The following is a 17,647-nucleotide window of genomic DNA, read 5'->3' as shown; positions in this document are numbered from 1 at the left end:
TGGCCTCACGTGATCCGCCCCCCTCAGCCTCCCAAGGTACTGGGATTACAGGCATGGGCCACCATGCCCTGCTGAGTGTTAGAATTCTATTCTATAGATTCAAGAAGGTGGAGAATTACTTGAGCATGTTAGTAGGGACATGGAAGATAATTTAAAATCTTAACTTGAACTACTAGAGATGAAAATTGCAATGTCTGAAATAAAGTGACCTTAATTATCTGTCTCAGAATTTACATTTCTAGTATTCTTTCTGCCCTCCAAATATATGTACTTATGCATGCAAAACCACCATTATATATACTCCCACACCAATGCAGAACAAAGTTAGAAACAGTTTCTGAATATAAATCTCAAGCAAGGCATCTGTTTTGCTGTACTGTTGTAGCAGGACGAGCCGCAGACAAAACCTCTCAGACACCGAGTTGTAGAAGGAAGGGCTTTATTCAGCTGGGAGCATCGGCAAGCTGCTGCCTTAACATCCGAGCTCCCTGAGTGCACAATTTCTGTCCCTTTTAAGGGCTCACAACACTAAAGATTTCACATGAAAGCATTGTGATTGATTTGAGCAAGCAGGGGGTACGTGACAGGGGCTGCATGCACTGGTGGTCAGAGAGAAACAGAACAGTGCAGGGAGTTTCACAGTGTTCTTCTATACAATGTCTGGCATCTATGAATAACATCGGTTTCTAAGTCATGAGTTAGAGAAGAGAGAGGAGACCAGCTCAGAACTTTTCAGTGTCGCTGCTCTAACACGGAACTAAAAAGCAATCAGAACGGAGAGTTCTGCCCCAGAATAACATCTGCTTCTGGTTTAGATTTTCGAACAGCCTGAGAAGGTTTAGGCCAGGCAGGCCCAGGCCTGGTTTTGGGCCTAGTGCGGGGCTGCCTGTCTTTGGTTTTACTTTCTTGTTTTTTTCTTAAAACAGGTACTGAGTATAAAACAATATAAAACAATATGAGAGGGTCTCTTTCTTTCCTCATTGTGAGAAGGAGATAACAAAAAGCCTAACAATATACCTAGAAGGAAATGTATTCCAGTTCTTGTGTAAGAGGTGTGGGCATGTGGCCAGCTGTACAATCATGAGATTAGGTAGAATTTTAGTTTTGCTTCTTGTTGTTTGGGCGACTCTTGGCAAATTTCTTAATCTTTATAATGGGAACTGTGGTACTTCCTCAATAAATAGTAGCTCTAGGGCACATTGGATATAATTAAGAAAAAATTACTTCAGTTTCCTGATAAACAACAAAATAGCTAATGGTTTTTTTCTAGGTTTACTGTGTGTCAGGGACTATGCTAAAACTATTTCACTTATAATTGCATTTAATCTTTATAACAACTATGAGTCAGTCAGACAGTCATATCTTCAACTCACAGATGAGAAAAATGTGGCTGAAAGAGGTTCATTAAATTGTGAAAGGCCACTCAGCTCTTTAAGTGGAAGCATGTGGATTTTACACAGGTATATTAAAATCCTCTTACACAGAGCCCAGACCTTCCAAGGTTTATTCTATGTGTGTGTGTGTGTGTGTGTGTGTGTGTGTGTGTGTGTGTTCAGGTTGAGGGCCAGGGTGCTAAAACTTGAAAGTGAGAGGTTGTTCTGGGGGCTATAGAATTAGAAAAAGCAAAAGACCTACCTTACGTTGTGAAATGTACTAACTCCCGACCGGGCACGGTGGCTTATGCCTATAATCCCAGCACTTTGGGAGGCTGAGGCGGGTGGATCACGGGGTCAGGAGTTCGAGACCGGCCTGGCCAACATGGTCAAACACCCGTCTCTACTAAAAATACAAAAATTAGCCAGGTGTGGTGGCAGGCACCTGTAATCCCAACTACTCGGGAGGCTGAGGCAGGAGAATCGCCTGAACCCAGGAGGTGGAGGTTGCAGTGAACTGAGACCGCGCCATTGCACTCCAGCCTGGGTGGAGTGCAAAAACACAAACAAACAAACAAACAAAATTATCCGGGCATGGTGGCAGGCACCTGTAATCCCAGCTACTCCAGAGACTGAGGCAGGAGAATTGCTTGAACCCAAGAGGCAGAGGTTGCAGTGAGCCGAGATTGTGCCATTGCACTCCAGTCTGGGCGACAGAGCGAGACTCTGTCTCAAAAAAAAAAAGAAAAGAAAAGAAATGTACTAACTCCCTAGGCAAAGCCCAAAGCTTCTTTTAAATTAGAAAAACCAAAAAAACTGTGTTTGGAATAAAATTAATTTGGTAGGGCAAAGTGTGGTATTGGTCATAAGTTTTTCATTTCCTCGTATATGAAATACCTTGTCTTTAAGCTTTTATTACTTTTATTTCTCCTAGTTATAAAACTCATTTCTGACCTTGCCCCATGTAAATATGACAGTGGGAGAAGGTGGTCTGTCTTCTCCTGGGGTTGGTTGGTGAGGAAGGATAAGATAGCCCATGGATTGAAGCAAGTGCTTCTCACTGGAGTAGCTTCTCAGGCTGTTCGAAAATCGAAACCAGAAGCAGATGTTACTCTGGGGCAGAACTCTCAGTTCTGATTTCTTTTTAGTTCGGTGTTAGAGCAGCAACACTGAAAAGTTCTGAGCTGGTCTGGGCTGGCTATCTCTATACAGGGAGAGGCTGAACTGCACTTTTTGGGGAGGCAGATTAAGTAGCTGCTGCAATCCTGCTGGAATCTGTTAAGATCTTGTGATTAAATAAGAAAGGGCCACAGCCCTGGAGAAAGATACCCAGAGAGGCTGAATGAGAAAAGGCATCTCATAAAGGCAAGAGCTGTAATTATGTTCCGATGGCTCTTTGGCGGGTGATCTCTTAGGAGAGGAAGATTTACAACCTGTAAATAATTTCCAAGGTTATTGGACTATCTTCAATGATGTATCAGCTAATTTATTCATGCCACAAATATTTACTAATGCCTACTATGTGTCAGACACAGCTCTAGACACTGTGGGTACTCCATACCTTTTATGGAGCTAACATCTGAGTAGAGGGAACAGATAAATACACATATGACATAACAGATGGTGATAAGTGATACGAAGAAAATAAAGCAGGGTAAAGGAGAGAAAGCAGGGTGAGGTCTGAGTGGTGGTTTAGATAGGGTTGTTGTATGAGGGTTTGTTTTCGGGGATTTCTTTTTTGAGACGGACTCTTGCTCTGTCGACAGGCTGGAGTGCAGTGGCACAATCCCAGCTCACTGCAACCTCTGCCTCCCAGGTTCAAGTGATTTTCCTGCCCCAGCCTCCTGAGTGGCTGGGACTACAGGTGCCAGCTAATTTTTGTATTTTTAGTAGAGATGGAGTTTCACCATGTTGGCCAGGATGGTCTTGATCTCTTGACCTCGTGATCCACCCACCTCGGCCTCCCGAAGTGTTGGGATTACAGGCGTAAGCCACCGTGCCCAGCCTGGGGAATCTTTTATAATGGGTTATGAAGTTTACAAACTTCATTCAGATGCCACTAAATTGGATTTTATTAGAATTCAGCTGCAGCTGACATTTACCTCTGGTCTAACTCTGAAAAGGAAAATTGTTTTCCGAAAGGATTTGTGGTATATGTAGTATTAAGGGTGGGGAAGGGCTATTTAATGAAGGTAAGATAAAGAACTGGCTTTTAGAACTTTGCACAGTGATTACATAGAAATGGATGTGGGTAGTTACAAAGGGTTCTTATCTATTCATTCATGCCCACCTGCCCAGCCCCTAGCTGATTCAGACCAGCTTTCACTGCCAAGTACTAGCCAGGAGCCCTGTCTTCATATGTTTTTTATAGATCTCTTTTTCTAGCATAGTGTCTGAAATAATAATACAAGGTGACTGTTAAGCCCTTGCCATATCATTCTTTTAATCCCTGCAACAATACCATTAAGTAGGACCTGTCATTATCCCCATTTTACAGTTGAGGAAACTGAAGCCCGGAGAAGTTAACCTGTACACAGCCTGAGCCTGAATTAGTCGGGTCTGTCTGCCTCCACGTTCCTAGTCATTAGGCAAAGCTATCCCTCCTTATCTTAAAAGGTTCAAGTGCATGAATTAGTGAATAAATGGATGGATGGATGGATGGATGGATGGGTGGATGAAAAAACTACTACTTTGATTCTAACGGTTGAGGGAATTAGCTGGAGACAGCATCAGAACTCCACTGAACTATCAGAGCGGGCAGGCAGGCAGGCAGGCAGGCACAGAATTGGTCAGGTGAAAATAAAATAGCAGGTGACCATCTATTTAAGAAAAAATATTCAGGATCTCCTCCATGCCAGAGGAGTTAAGCCTGCTCCTCGCAGCCACAGACTCTGGCCTCAATGCCTCACTGACCCAGAGGGCTTTGGTGAGGAGACCTGGGTTTCCACTCAGCCCTTTGCGGGAGTTACAGTGATATCATTGTGGCCAGAGTGAGAGGGGCTGGGAAAAAGAGCGCAGTAGATGCTGGCCACGAAAACCGCTCAAATCCTGCCACAGCCTTCAGGCTATGTCAGTGATTCCAAAACCAGGGCGTGGAGTGAGCTAAAAGTAGAGGCGAGACTTGTGCCAGCCAGGTTTGGGAATCACGGTTAAAGATCAGGGCTTCTACCTTTTAAAAAGCCACACCCGCTTTCGATGAACGGGAAAGGAGCCCCAAGGTTCTCCGGCAGTCCTGGCCTGGAGTCAGGAGCGGAAGTTCCCGGGGGGAGCACAGGTCACTAGGCCTGCCCAGGAGGTTTTCATGGAGTTTGCCTGCTACAGTTTGTTCTATTAAAAAATTGGACAATGCCTGGTTCTCCAAAGTGAGCCTGGATTCCCATGCTGAATGTTTTTAAAACCACCCACGTCCCTCTCTCCCCAGATCCCGCGTTGCCTGCTGCCTTCCCTACCCCCAGCCCTCCACCTCCTCCACTTTACTCCCACAGCCTTTGGGAGTTACTGTCTAGACCATTGTTTCTCGGACTTCCTGGGTATAAGAATTACCTAAAGGAAAAAGTCGAACTCAGGGACTTGGGAATCTGCAGACGCCCTGGTGAGGGACGTCTGGGGAAGCACATTCTGAGAAATGTTTTGGGAGACGATGCGGAGGCCGAGTGAGGGTGGGTGGGCGAGTGCAAGTGGAGGGGTGAACTGAGGCGCAGCCCTTTGCGGGGATTTTACCTTAGCAAGGGCTTCCTGTGATATGAGCTGCTGCCATGGGTGTTTTCAGAAAGAATTATTCAGTGACACCTGGTACAGTATGGGCAGGAAGGCTTCATTCAGGACTGAGTTAGGTCAAGTGACCCCTGCAACGGGGACTCGTGGGAGGGAGGAGAGATGGGGTGCCTCTCAGACACAGCATGGGCAAGTAGGAATTGGTAGCCAAGGAGCAGTGTGGAGGTCAGTGGATGGAACATTCCTAAGCGGAAATGTCACGGTCAGGGGGATTCTGGCTAACCCAACCTAACAGGATTCTTGCTGAGGACATCACGTGGGGGATGGCAGAGAATGAGAAACCCGATCAGATATGGAGGGTGATCACATCTCCAGGATGGGGGTTGTTTGCTAGACTGGCTGAGTAGGATTCTCTGCTAACACTGGATTTCATAAGAAAGCACTAGGCAGGCCTAGGAGGAGGCTCAGGAACTCCACTCAAGTTTGGCCAAGCGAAGACTCTTGGGTCAGCTGACACGGCCTCTCCCACCAGTCTGGTTCACAGGGGGCATGCTTGGTTCTCCTGCCTTTTGGCTGGGGATCAGGGCAGGAGCTTGACAGATACTGGCCCAGAAGAGGGAGAAGTGTAGGGGAGGGAGACGGGGCCCACCCTTGGAACCCCAGGGCCATAGGCCTGCCAAAATGACAAGGCACGGCCAGCTGAGAGCCCACTGCTTTGAGGGTGGGGAAGTCAGCCTCTTTTTAGGTTTCCTACAGGGGACCTAGGAGCAACTTGGAATCGTGTTTGTCCCCAGTCCAGTTGGGATTGCTGTTCCTGCTCAGAGGTCGGGAAGTTGAGACCGAGCTGCGATCTCTAGAGGCAGAAACAGTGCAACATGTGATTTATTTCTCAGCCTCCAACACATTTTTTCCTTCATGAAGGAATTTCCAAGTTACTCCTCCTCCAGAAATCATGTGGGCTGTGTCTCTGTGCAGAGAGGAACAACTTGGTGTACGTGAGCTCCCCGGAGGAAGAGTCAGCCGGCAAAGCCCTTACTCACTCCAGAGGCATGCGGCCCTTCACATTTGCGCCCATGCTAAAGGGGAGAACATTTTCCATTTCTCTTTTGTAAACAAACTATACTCTATTTTAAGAAGATGGAGGGAAAGAAAAACAGTTTAAGTGGCTCTTAACCAATACTTGCAAGACTAAGTTGACTGGTTTACAATTAAACTCTTTTATTCCCGCAATCATAACATCTTATTTTCAAGTAGTTGCTCCCATTGCGTAATATTTGATGTCACATAGAGACTTGATGCCAAACTCTATGACATTCGTGGGCTGAAAGACAAAGAAGCATGACTGGCTTTTTCTTCACTTTGAAGACATCTGCAGTTTGTTAATTCCACAAGGAAAGCTGGAGGGCCAGAGGACGTCGAGATTCTTTCACTATAAAATTTCCTTTTGAGACAGTAGTCCTTCTGTTTTAGTGTTGGTTGGAGTTCATGGGGAGACTTACTTTTCCATGAACGTATAGAGCAAAGCTTCCCCATCACTGTCACACTATAATATTCTAGCATTTTCATAACATTAGTAATAGAAAAGAAAAAAGGCTCTTGGTTTAGTGTCACCTCCTTTAAAGGAAATTGGCTTATGGTTAGACCAAACTGTTCTTATCCTCTGTGTAAGAGGCCAAGTCATCATTTCCCAGTTTTTCACAGTATTTTGTATCCAGGCCACGTCATAGAAAATAGGCCTGGCCAGGAGTGCTCTGGGAGTCACTGCAGAGCTCAGACTTATCCATGGGACATGTTTTCTTCAATTCACAATGAAAACTCCTAGAAGTTCTGTTTGAATTTTTCCTGAAGTCAACCTGTTGTAAAAATATCTTTGGGATTCAAGGCTTTCCAGGCCTTCGTCTAAACACACTATCTTTACTTCAGAAAAAAAAAAAATAATAATAAATCCTTTTCTGTGTCCCCCCTACAAAAGCATCAGAATTTTAGGAGAAAGCAAATCTTTCTTTCCAAATAGGATATGAAACTAAAGGTTTCTAAAATAAGGAATTGAGGTTAGGCTTTATAATTGGTTTCTGTTATTTTACTCCATTCCTGGTCAATGACCTGTTACTACCCTCTCTGGGGGAAGAGAAACTAGCAGTTATTGGTTGGGTCAGAATGGAGGTTGTAAAACCACTCAAGGCCATAAAGGGTCAGCAGACAGGCTTTGTGTTTTAGGCAAGCCTGTTCTTTCCAGTTAACCATCAGCCTCACTATTCCCTATCCCTTGTATTACGTAGCACACACTGCATTCCACATTTCTGTTATTGGACTGGCCTAACCTTCTCTCCTGACACTCTGTGTGAATTCTAGTTTGATTCATGACATTATAAGATAATCTCTTTGAAGGCAGAAACCCTGCCTAGCATTCTGGATGGTCTAACATGGACATGTTCTAAGAGATTTTTTTTCCTCTAAATTAGAGATCAGGACTTTAAAAAAAAAGAGAGAGAGAGAAAATTTATTATTATTATTATTTGAGACAAGGTCTTGCTCGGTTGCCCAGGCTGAAATGCAGTAGCATATTGACGACTCACTCGGCCTCCCAAGTAGCTGAGGCTACTGGTGTGAGCCACCACACCCAGCTAATTTTTCATTTTTTGTGTGTGTGCCCAGGCTGGTCTGGAACTTCTTGGACTCAAGTTATCCTCCTACCTCAGCTTCCTGAAGTGGTGAGATGACAGGTGTGAGCCACCACACCTGGCCAGAAAAGAAATATTTAACATTAGATGGTTTCCCGTAGACATATATAGAAAGCATCACATATACAAGCCTAGTAGCAGACTGTTAGAGCTGGAAAGCATTTGAGAAATTTTTTGCTTCAATCCACTTGTTTGCAAATAACGAAGAGTTGGGTGACTTAGCCAAGCACTTTAAGAAAGTTGGGACAGAGTTAGGAATAGAACAGGAGTTGTTTTCAACCTGGGCAGTTTTGCCCTCCAGGGAACAACTGGCAATGTGCCTCGAAGTTTTCGATGATCACAAATGGTATCTAGCTGAACAGTATAGCCTCCCATAAAAAAAAAAATTAATGGGTTCAAAATGTCAGTAGTGCTGAGGTCAAGACACACTGGTCCAACACCAGGCTGGCCCTCTTTCTCCTTCAGCGTAGTCCCAGCATGTTGCACTGTTTGTTCTAAGATTTATTTATTGATGACAGAGATTCAGGTCATTTTGACTTTAGCAGAAGCAAATCGGTAGATGTTCAAGTGTGCAGTGTTGCTGTCTCAGTCCTAGGGTTCGGCTATGAATTATAGAATTGCAAGGAATGAAGTCCAGTTTCTTTCCACATCTTTCATCGCATTTAGACATTTAATACCAGTTGGATGACTTTTAAACCTGAAGTTTTTACGTTTTGATTTTCTTGAAAACTCAATTAGCTGATTTCATGACTTAAAAACCATGGAAATAAATTCTCCTTAATACTCATGCTGTGTGGCTGAGAGAGATGTGGAAGAGATTTTAGGGGCTTTCACCTTGTTTGGAGGCTCATCTGTTTTGTCTGGTGAAGATGGAGTAATGGGTGTCCTCGGTATGTCACGGGAATAAATATCTAAGTAAGGAGAAAAAATATACTCCTGTAAAAAAGCCTGAAAAACATACTAATCTAAAAACATACTCTGTAAAATTCCCATCCAATCTTTTTTTCTGTTAATGTAAAACATAGTTTTATTTTTAAAATTTCCTTAAAAGATAATAGTTTTGAGAAAAAATAATAACAATAAATTATGGTTTTGTAACATGTAAACATTAAATGTATGACAGCAACAGGAAAAACAGCAACAACAATAAAACAGGAGAAAATTTCCACCAATTCTCAGCATTGACTGGGAGAATTAATTTCTTTATTGACCAAAAAGGGCTGAAAAGTTCACTATTATCCCTCTGGAGGCAAAAATTTTCTTTTCCATTGCCAACTACGGCGGACTCTTTTTTCTTTTCTTTTTTTTTTTTTTTTGAGACAGGGTCTTGCTCTGTCACCCAGGCTGGAGTGCAGTGGCCTGATCTTGGCTCACTGTAACCTCTGCCTCACGGGTTCAAGTGATTCTCCTACCTCAGCCTCCCAAGTAGCTGGAATTACAGGCGTGCACCACCACACCTGGCTAATTTGTTGTATTTTTAGTAGATATGGGGTTTCACCATGTTGGCCAGGCTGGTTTTGAACTCCTGGCCTCAAGTGATCCACCCACCTTGGCCTCCCCAAGTGCTAGGATTACAGGCATGAGCCACCGCACCTGACCCCAACTACAAATTCTGCTTGTGATATTAGAAGGGATGAGAGTCTATCACAGTTGTTGAGCATCTTGTGTGGTGTTCTTTACAAGAAAGTGCACTCTTCCAAGAAGACATCATGTGCAAAGCACTCCTATCATTGGGCAAATTGGGCGAAACAGGGTGCTATAGCAATTTCCTGGTCTTGTGCAATATCCTATTCATAGAACGCAAAGACACTTATTAATATTGCCAAATCTCTGGACCTATATGGTTGAGTTACAGACCCTAGCATTAAAATCTAATCCTATTTCTGAAGACTGAAGAGGACTGGGGAGAATAACACAGATACTGCTAACATCTATCACTTCAAAAATGATGTGCCCATGTTGCCATGTGGCGTCCCCGGAGCACTTCTGAGAAACAACTTTTGCCTTCTGATTTTTAAAGAAACTGTATTATATTTTAAAATAAAATGAATTCTTTTTCCACAAGATGAATTTTCCTGATTATTGTGTTTGTCCAAAAGCCCAGAGTTACGTGGAAATGTTCAATTGCAGTTTCCTCACCCCAGATGTTTTGGCATAAGGAATCTCTGCTATCACTTTAAGGACCCAATGTTTAGCTTTCTATTTTTATGCTAATGATTTTCTATTCTATCTGCTAGTGTAAGTCAGTGCCAATGTAGACAGGATATAAGTAAGTAACAGTTAAAAATTCTAAATATTGGGCCGGGCACAGTGGCTCACACCTGTCATCCCAGAACTTTGGGAGGCTAAGGCGGGTGGATCACCTGAGACTGGAAGTTCTAGACCAGCCTAACCAACATGGAGAAACCCCATCTCTACTAAAAATATACAAAATGAGCCAGGTGTGGTGGCACATGCCTGTAATCCCAGCTACTCGGGAGGCTGAGGCAGGAGAGTTGCTTGAACCCAGGAGCTGGAGGTTGCAGTGAGCCGAGATCGCTCCATTGTACTCCAGCCTGGTCAATAAGAACGAAACTCCGTCTCAGTGAAGAAAATAAATAAAACATTCTAAATATTTCTTCTGTCCTTTATCAGGATACATACTGAAAACACGTGACTCTCTGCCTTTCTGATTGCATTTCACACAAGGAACTTCCTCGGTTTACCTACTCTCATTCATGTTTCATGTTATAACCCCAATTTACAGGCTATTTTTCACAGGTTACATTTTTATATAGACTGGGGAATGTGTGTTCTATAGGTGTTTTTGATCATGTTCCCTAACTATAAAAATGTTTTGAGTATTAATTCTCAATATATGTAGACTTACTTATTCTTTCCTTCATTCAGGAACCTGTTGTTAAGTATCTACTATGTTCTGGTACTGTGTTAGAGTAGTGAATAAAACAGGCAGCAATCCCTGCGTCGAGGGGGCTTTCCTCGTGAGCAGAGACACGAGGGTACTTCTGTGCCAATATGTTAGGTACGATAGGAGATAGACAGGTAAGTGGCAGAGGCTGATATTATCCACCAAGTTCTAGGAAGAGAGAAGTACACACACTGAACGTTTGAGTGCTGCACCATCATACAGAGGATAGCAAGCTAACCCTATCAGTGAACTAGCAACCTATTTACAACCCTAGAAGGTCTACTTGGGGGATTATTTTCACAGTGGGCAAAGATTTATGGGTCCTTTTACATTTCCATTACAGAGAAATGCCTTCCTCTCTCACTAAATTTTGTCCTACTTTTCTTTCTGGATTCTGGGTGGCGGGGCACGTGGAGGGGAGGGGGTCGGGCTATATTTAGTCTTTCTTTTTTCTTTTTCTTTTTTTTGAGACAAGGTCTCACTCTGTCGCCCAGCCTGGAGTACAGTGATGCAATCATAGCTCACTACAACCTCAACCTCCTGGGTTCAAGTGAGCCTCCCACCTTATTCTCCCATGTAGCTGGGATTACAGGCATGCACCACCACACCCAATTAATTTTTTAATTTTTTGTAGAGATGGGGTCTCATCATCTTGCCCAGGCTGGTCTCAAACTCCTGGACTCAATTGATCCTTCCACCTCAGCCTCCCAAAGTGCTGGGATTACAGGCATGAGCCACTGTGTCTGGCCACTCTATTCAGTCTTCACCTCTTGCCCTTCTATCTCCTTCATGACTGTTGAAATTTCAGGCTGGGAGCGGTGATTCACACCTGTAATCCCAGCACTTTGGGCAGCTGAGGTGGGCAGACCACCTGAGGTCAGGAGTTCGAGACCACCATCCTGGCCAACATGGCGAAAACCCATCTCTATGAAAAATACAAAAATTAGCTGGGCGTGGTGGTGGGCGCCTACAATCCCTGCTATTTGGGAGGCTGAGGCAGGAGAATCACTTGTACCCAGTACATGGAGGCTGCAGTGAGTGGAGATCGCCCCAGGGCACTCCAGCCTGGGTGACACAGCAAGAGTCTGTCTCAAAAAAACAAAAGAAAAGAAAAGAAAAAAGAAAAAAAAAGACAGGAATTTCATAGGCACCAGAGTTTGACTCTTGTAATGGAGAAGCGATGGGAGATACATTTACTGCCAAAATGCCTGCAACACTCATAGCAAAATGGCCCACATCTCACTATAGATGACTTTAATTATAACAGATGAAGAGGTAGGGGTTGAGAGGTCCTGAGTCAGTGGAAGCCTATCTCCTACTTAGGCTGCTATGTGCTTTCCTGTTTTCCTTGCAGATTAATTGGCACAGCGACCGTAGCCCTGAAGGACCTGACTGGTGACCAGAGCAGATCCCTGCCATACAAGCTGATCTCCCTGCTAAATGAAAGGGGGCAAGATACTGGGGTGAGTGTTTTCTCTCTCATTGAATGGCTTTGAAGTGAGATGATTGAGCAAAATTTCATTAAGAAAAAGGTCTAAAGCCAGGCGAGGTGGCTCACGCCTGCGGGTTATTATATATAACCCACATTTGTGTGGTTATGTATATTCTGTGTATCAGATACTCTTTGAAACATTCTGTAGAAGGCAGTTCATTAATATAACCTTGAAATATGAAGATGGTAATATCATAATCTTTTTTTTTTTTTTTTTTTTTTTTTTGAGATGGAGTCTCACTTTGTCACCCAGGCTGGAGTGCGGTGGTGTAATCTTGGCTCACTGCAACCTCTTCCTCCTGGGTTCAAGTGATTCTCCAGCCTCAGCCTCCCAAGTAGCTGGGATTATAGGCAAGTGCCTCCATGCCCAGTTAATTTTTGTATTTTTAGTAGAGATGGAGTTTCATCATATTGGTTAGGCTGGTCTCAAACTCCTGACCTCAAGTGATCCTCCCGCCTCGACCTACCAAAGTGCTGGGATTACAGGCATGAGCCACCACGCCTGGTCTCATAATCTTTATTACATTGGGTGTTGGATGTTTTCTGGTCACAGCCTCTCTCAGTAAGTACATCTTGCTGGGTGTAGTGACTCACGCCTGTAATCCCAGCACTTTGGGAGCCTGAGGCGGGGGCAGATCATGAGGTCAGGAGATCCAGACCATCCTGCCTAACACGGTGAAACCCCGTCTCTACTAAAAATACAAAAAATTAGTCGGGCATGGTGGCATGTGCCTGTAGTCCCAGGGAGGCTGAAGCAGGAGAATCAACGAACCCGGGAGGCCCAGGTTGTAGTGAGCCAAGATCGCGCCACTGCACTCCAGCCTGGGCAACAGAGCAAGACTCTGTCTCAAAAAAAATAAAATAAAATAAAAAAATAAGTACATCTTAATATTGTCTGATGCAAGACCAGAATTCTCTTTCTCAAGTGCATGTGCTTTTAAAAAAATGACTCAAGTGTCGCAAGTCCCAGATTTCATATAATTAATAAGAAGCACTCATAAAGATACTGTCCTTGGCCCATAACTTCCAACCCCTTCATTTTTCCAATCAATTTATTTTTCTTGGGAGCCTGGGCAAAGGGAGAAAAATTCACACTAAAAGATGGAGTCCCTGTAGGCAGAGCGAGGCTTCTCAACAGCCACGTGAGAGAATGGCAATTTTGCTGGTCTGGTCTCTAAAACTTACAGGTTTGCCACAAATCAGCATTCTAATCAAAACACACATTCAAAATGTCGGCTATCATCTGTTTACCCAAAACCTAGCTGAGAGAAATGATTCTGAGGCACGATGGTATAAGTCAGTGATTTTTCTGCCTTCTTTTTTTTTAAGCACAGAAGAAAGCATATGTAGACTCCTAGAATGGCAGAACTGTTGTGATTCAATGGAGTGTGTTAGTCCATGAGGCTGGGTAATTTATAAAGAAAAGAGGTTTATTTGGCTCACAGTTCTGCAGGCTGTCCACGCATGGCACTGACATCTGCTTGGCTTCTGGTGAGGCCTCAGGAAGCTTTTACTCGTGCAGGAAGGTGGAGAGGAGGCAGGCATGACACATGGTGAGAAAGGGAGCAAGAGAGAAGAGGGGGAAGGGACCAGACCCTTTTTAATAACCAGACCTTGCAGTAACTAATAGAATGAGAACTCACTCATTACTACAAGAAAGGTACCAAGCCCTTCATGAGGGATCCACCCCCATGACCCAAACACCTCCCACCAGGGTCCACCTCCACTATGGGAGGTCACATTTCAACATGAGATTTGGAGGCAACGAACATCTAAACCATATCATCGAGTAAAGAAAATGAAGGGCCTCAAGCCCTGCCCCCTGTAATTTCTCTTACCCTTTTGGGGTTCCCTGGAGTACCTCTGGGAATCCCAAGGTTACTAGAATACAGCATGAAAACCGCAGATCAAGGGGGTGGCTGTCTGTGTGTTCTTCTAGGTTTGAAAAGTTTGATTCTTAGATTAAGTTTAGCAACTAAGCCCTTCAGTGCCCCCTGCGTTCAGCCATGAGATGCTGCTTTTATGATTCTTTGTGTGCTGTGAAACTGTGGCTGGGGGCATATTCCTTATCCTGTTCAGTGTCTTCCAGGAGAGCAGTAGTTCCACGTCACAGGGTGTGCCAGTCTATAAGGGAGTATTCACTGATAAATAGAGAAATAGAAAAAAATAGGGCAATATACTGTGTATGTGTGTGTTTACCAGATGTAGGAAAAGTGGCAAATGAAAATATAGGATGTGTATTTAAATTCACATAAACAGACCGGGCAAGGTGGCTCACACCTATAATCCCAGCGCTTTGGGAGGCTGAGGCGGGCGGATCACCTGAGGTCAGAAGTTTGAGACCAGCCTGGCCAACATGGTGAAACCCCATCTCTATTTTTAAAAAATACAAAAATTAGCTGGGCGTGGTGGCGCTTGCCTGTAATCCCAGCTACCCAGGAGGCTGAAGCAGGAGAATCACTGGGACCCAGGTGTGAGGTGGAGGCTGCAATAAGCCAAGATTGCGCCATGGTACTCCAGCCTGGGCGACAGAGTGAGACTCTGTCTCAAAAAAAAAAAAAAAAAAAAAAAAAAAGAATAATTTATCAGTGTAAGTGTCCTAAATATGATGTCCTGTATTTTTTCTGGTTACCTTGCATGTGTGTGCACATGTGTGTGTGTACGTGTGCACCATCCTTATTTGCAAAGGACTCCCTTTATTCTGAGGTTTGTCTCTGCTCATTTTTGGTGTTAAAATGCCTCCCTTTTATAAAATGATTGTGATAATAGATGATAGTTGAGGGCAGGTATTTGGCAAAATACGGTTAGCAACCCAATGTTGATTTCCCCTAGCAATTTTTTTGAAATTTTGTGGGTCCATGAAATTAAAAAGTACTGTATACAGCAAACTCTGCCCTAAAATAATGCTCCAGGTGAGAAATTGATCTCAGCTCTTGTAAGTGGGAGTAACTTTGTCTCTGGTAAGGAACTAGTATGTTTCCTTCTGTTGCTGGTGAAAGCTACATAACGTTTTCAGTTTCCCTTTTTGTTTGGCTCTAGGCATTTTGGAGGTCACAGATTACACAAGAGAAATGGCAATTATATTTAACTTCATGGTCTGCATATTTGTTTCCTCTTTAGCCAGATTCAATTCTCCTTTTTTTTATCCTATTTTATGAATCACAATTTTATATACATGTTTTGTTAGTCACTTTTTTTTTTTGAGACGGAGTCTAGCTCTGTTGCCCAGGCTGCAGCGCAGTGGCACGATCTTGGCTCACTGCAACCTCCGCCTCCCGGGTTCAAGCGATTCTCCGGCCTCAGCCTTCTGAGCAGCTGGGATTACAGGTGCCCACCACCGTGCCCACCACCATGCCCAGCTAATTTTTGTATTTTTAGTAGAGATGGTGTTTTACTGTGTTAGTCAGGCTGGTCTCGAACTCCTGATCTCATGATCCACCCGCCTTGGCCTCCCAAAGTACTGGGATTAAAATCGCAAGCCACCATGCCCAGCCTTGTTAGTCACTTAAAGTTCTCTCTCTTTTTTTTTTAAGACAGAGTCTTGCCGGGCACAGTGGCTCACGCCTGTAATCCCAGTACTTTGGGAGGCTGAGGCGGGCGGATCCAAGGTCAGGAGATAGAGACCAGCCTGGCCAACATGATGAAACCCTGTCTCACTAAAAATACAAAAAATTAGCTGGGCGTGGTGATGCACGCCTGTACTCCCAGCTACTCAGGAGGCTGAGGCAGGAGAATCGTTTGAACCCAGGCGGTGGAGGCTGCAGTGAGCCGAGATTGTGCCCTGCACTCCAGCCTGGGCGACACAGTGAGACTGTCTCAAAAAAAAAAAAAAAAAAAAAAAAAAAAAAGACAGAGTCTCGTTCTTTTGCCTAGGCTGGAGTGAAGTGGCATGATCTCAGCTCACCGCAACCTCTGCTGCCTCTGGGTTCAAGCAATTCTTCTGCCTCAGCCTCTGAGTAGCTGGGATTGCAGGTGCCTGCCACCATGCTCAGTTAATTTTTGTATTTTTAGTAGAGATGGGGTTTCGCCATGTTGGCCAGGCTGGTCTCGAACTCCTGACCTCAGGTGATCCACCCGCTTCGGCCTCTCAAAGTGCTAGGATTATAGGCATGAGCCACTGTGCCCGGCCCTAAACTTCTTCTTTAAAGAGAAGCATGAAAATAAATCTCAGCAATTCATAATGAAATAAGCAATGAGCAAACAAATAAATTAATCATTTACAGTGAACCTCTGTAATTGTACTTCTGTGATGGGAGGGCATCTCCAGTCTAGGATGGAGGTGTGTGACAAGTTCACACCTGCTTGTCACAACTTTACTCTGTTGATGAGGTGGCCCCTTAGCAAGGATACACTTGGCAACCTGTGACAGGGAGCTCCTTCCCCACCCGCCTTGGCTCTCAGTGGAAGGATAGGAACAGTCGAGCTTGTGTCCCCCTTCCCCTTTCCAGCCTCGCTTTCCTACTCCCTATCTCTTACCCCTTCCAAGACTTTGGCTCCTGCTGAAGTTGCTTGCATTGAGTCTATAACATGCTGGTGCCCTGCACTGATAATATTTGCAATGAATTATTTCTACCCAGGCCACCATTGACTTGGTGATCGGCTATGATCCGCCTTCTGCTCCACATCCAAATGACCCGAGTGGGCCCAGCGTGCCAGGCATGGGAGGTAAGCTGACCCTTCTGAAGGTCCAGCCACCCCCAAGGGGAGGCTGCTAAAGACACACAGGAGAGTGTCTAGAGAAAGCCTGCCATTGATCACAAGCCTGTAGCTCCCTGCCCACCCAGACAGGGGCCCTGCAAGGCAGGTGGGGCTGCCTAATTGGGACATTGCAATTGTTTACAAAATGCCCTTCAAGGTAGAGGGGAAGGGTGAACCAGCCCTTTACTGAACAACCTCACGGTGAGCACAGAAAGCACACGTGGGCTCCAGCAGAATGTCCCAGGGCTTTGCTTCAGGTTCGTGGCTTCCACCCCATACAGTGTCCCCAGGCTGTTTGGCTCAAGGAATGGCCCCTGTGCTCTCCTCTGTGTGTCTCCTCACCTCCCAAAGGTGCCACCTCTGGTCTCTGCTGTCAGTACCAGTCTCATGGGAGTGGTCTTCGACTGGAGCTTCCTTCTCTTTCTCCCATAATGCTGGCCCCATCTTGTCCCCAAACAGCCCCAGGTCCTCTAAGCAATTGCTTCTCTTCAGCATAACCCACATTGTCCTTGGTCTCTGACATGGATTGCCAGTCATTCAGGGCCATCAGGTGCCACTCTAGGGGGGTTTGGGGCTGAGGGCTCAGGGAGGGAGGGCCTACAGGACAATCAGGCCTCTCAGGCAGCTGAGTCTGACCCCCTCTCAGTGTTTTCCCAGGATGATGTGATGCTAAAAGTGTCTCTGTCCCTTCCTCAGCCCTAAGATGCATGACCAAGGGCCCCATCTGTTACCCCAGTCTCAGCATGTGCCCCGGGAAGAGAGGGGCCCCTTATCTCACCAC

General features: G+C 44.9%; 1 protein-coding gene across 2 annotated transcripts in view; it reads left to right on the top strand.

Moving 5' to 3' along the window:
* MYOF (myoferlin) overlaps positions 1-17,647 on the top strand; it is a 171,706-nt gene that overhangs the window by 37,927 nt on the left and 116,132 nt on the right. For both annotated transcript variants that reach the window (XM_025396191.1, XM_025396190.1), the window contains exons 4-5: positions 12,031-12,139; positions 16,746-16,833. In XM_025396191.1, coding sequence (XP_025251976.1) covers positions 12,031-12,139; positions 16,746-16,833 — 197 coding nt within the window. The remainder of the gene's footprint in view (positions 1-12,030; positions 12,140-16,745; positions 16,834-17,647) is intronic.

This window comes from Theropithecus gelada, chromosome 9 (genome assembly GCF_003255815.1).
Source record: "Theropithecus gelada isolate Dixy chromosome 9, Tgel_1.0, whole genome shotgun sequence".
NCBI lineage: Eukaryota > Metazoa > Chordata > Mammalia > Primates > Cercopithecidae > Theropithecus > Theropithecus gelada.
The sequence above is the reverse complement of the archived record's forward strand: the minus strand, read 5'-3'. Positions and strand labels throughout refer to the sequence as shown.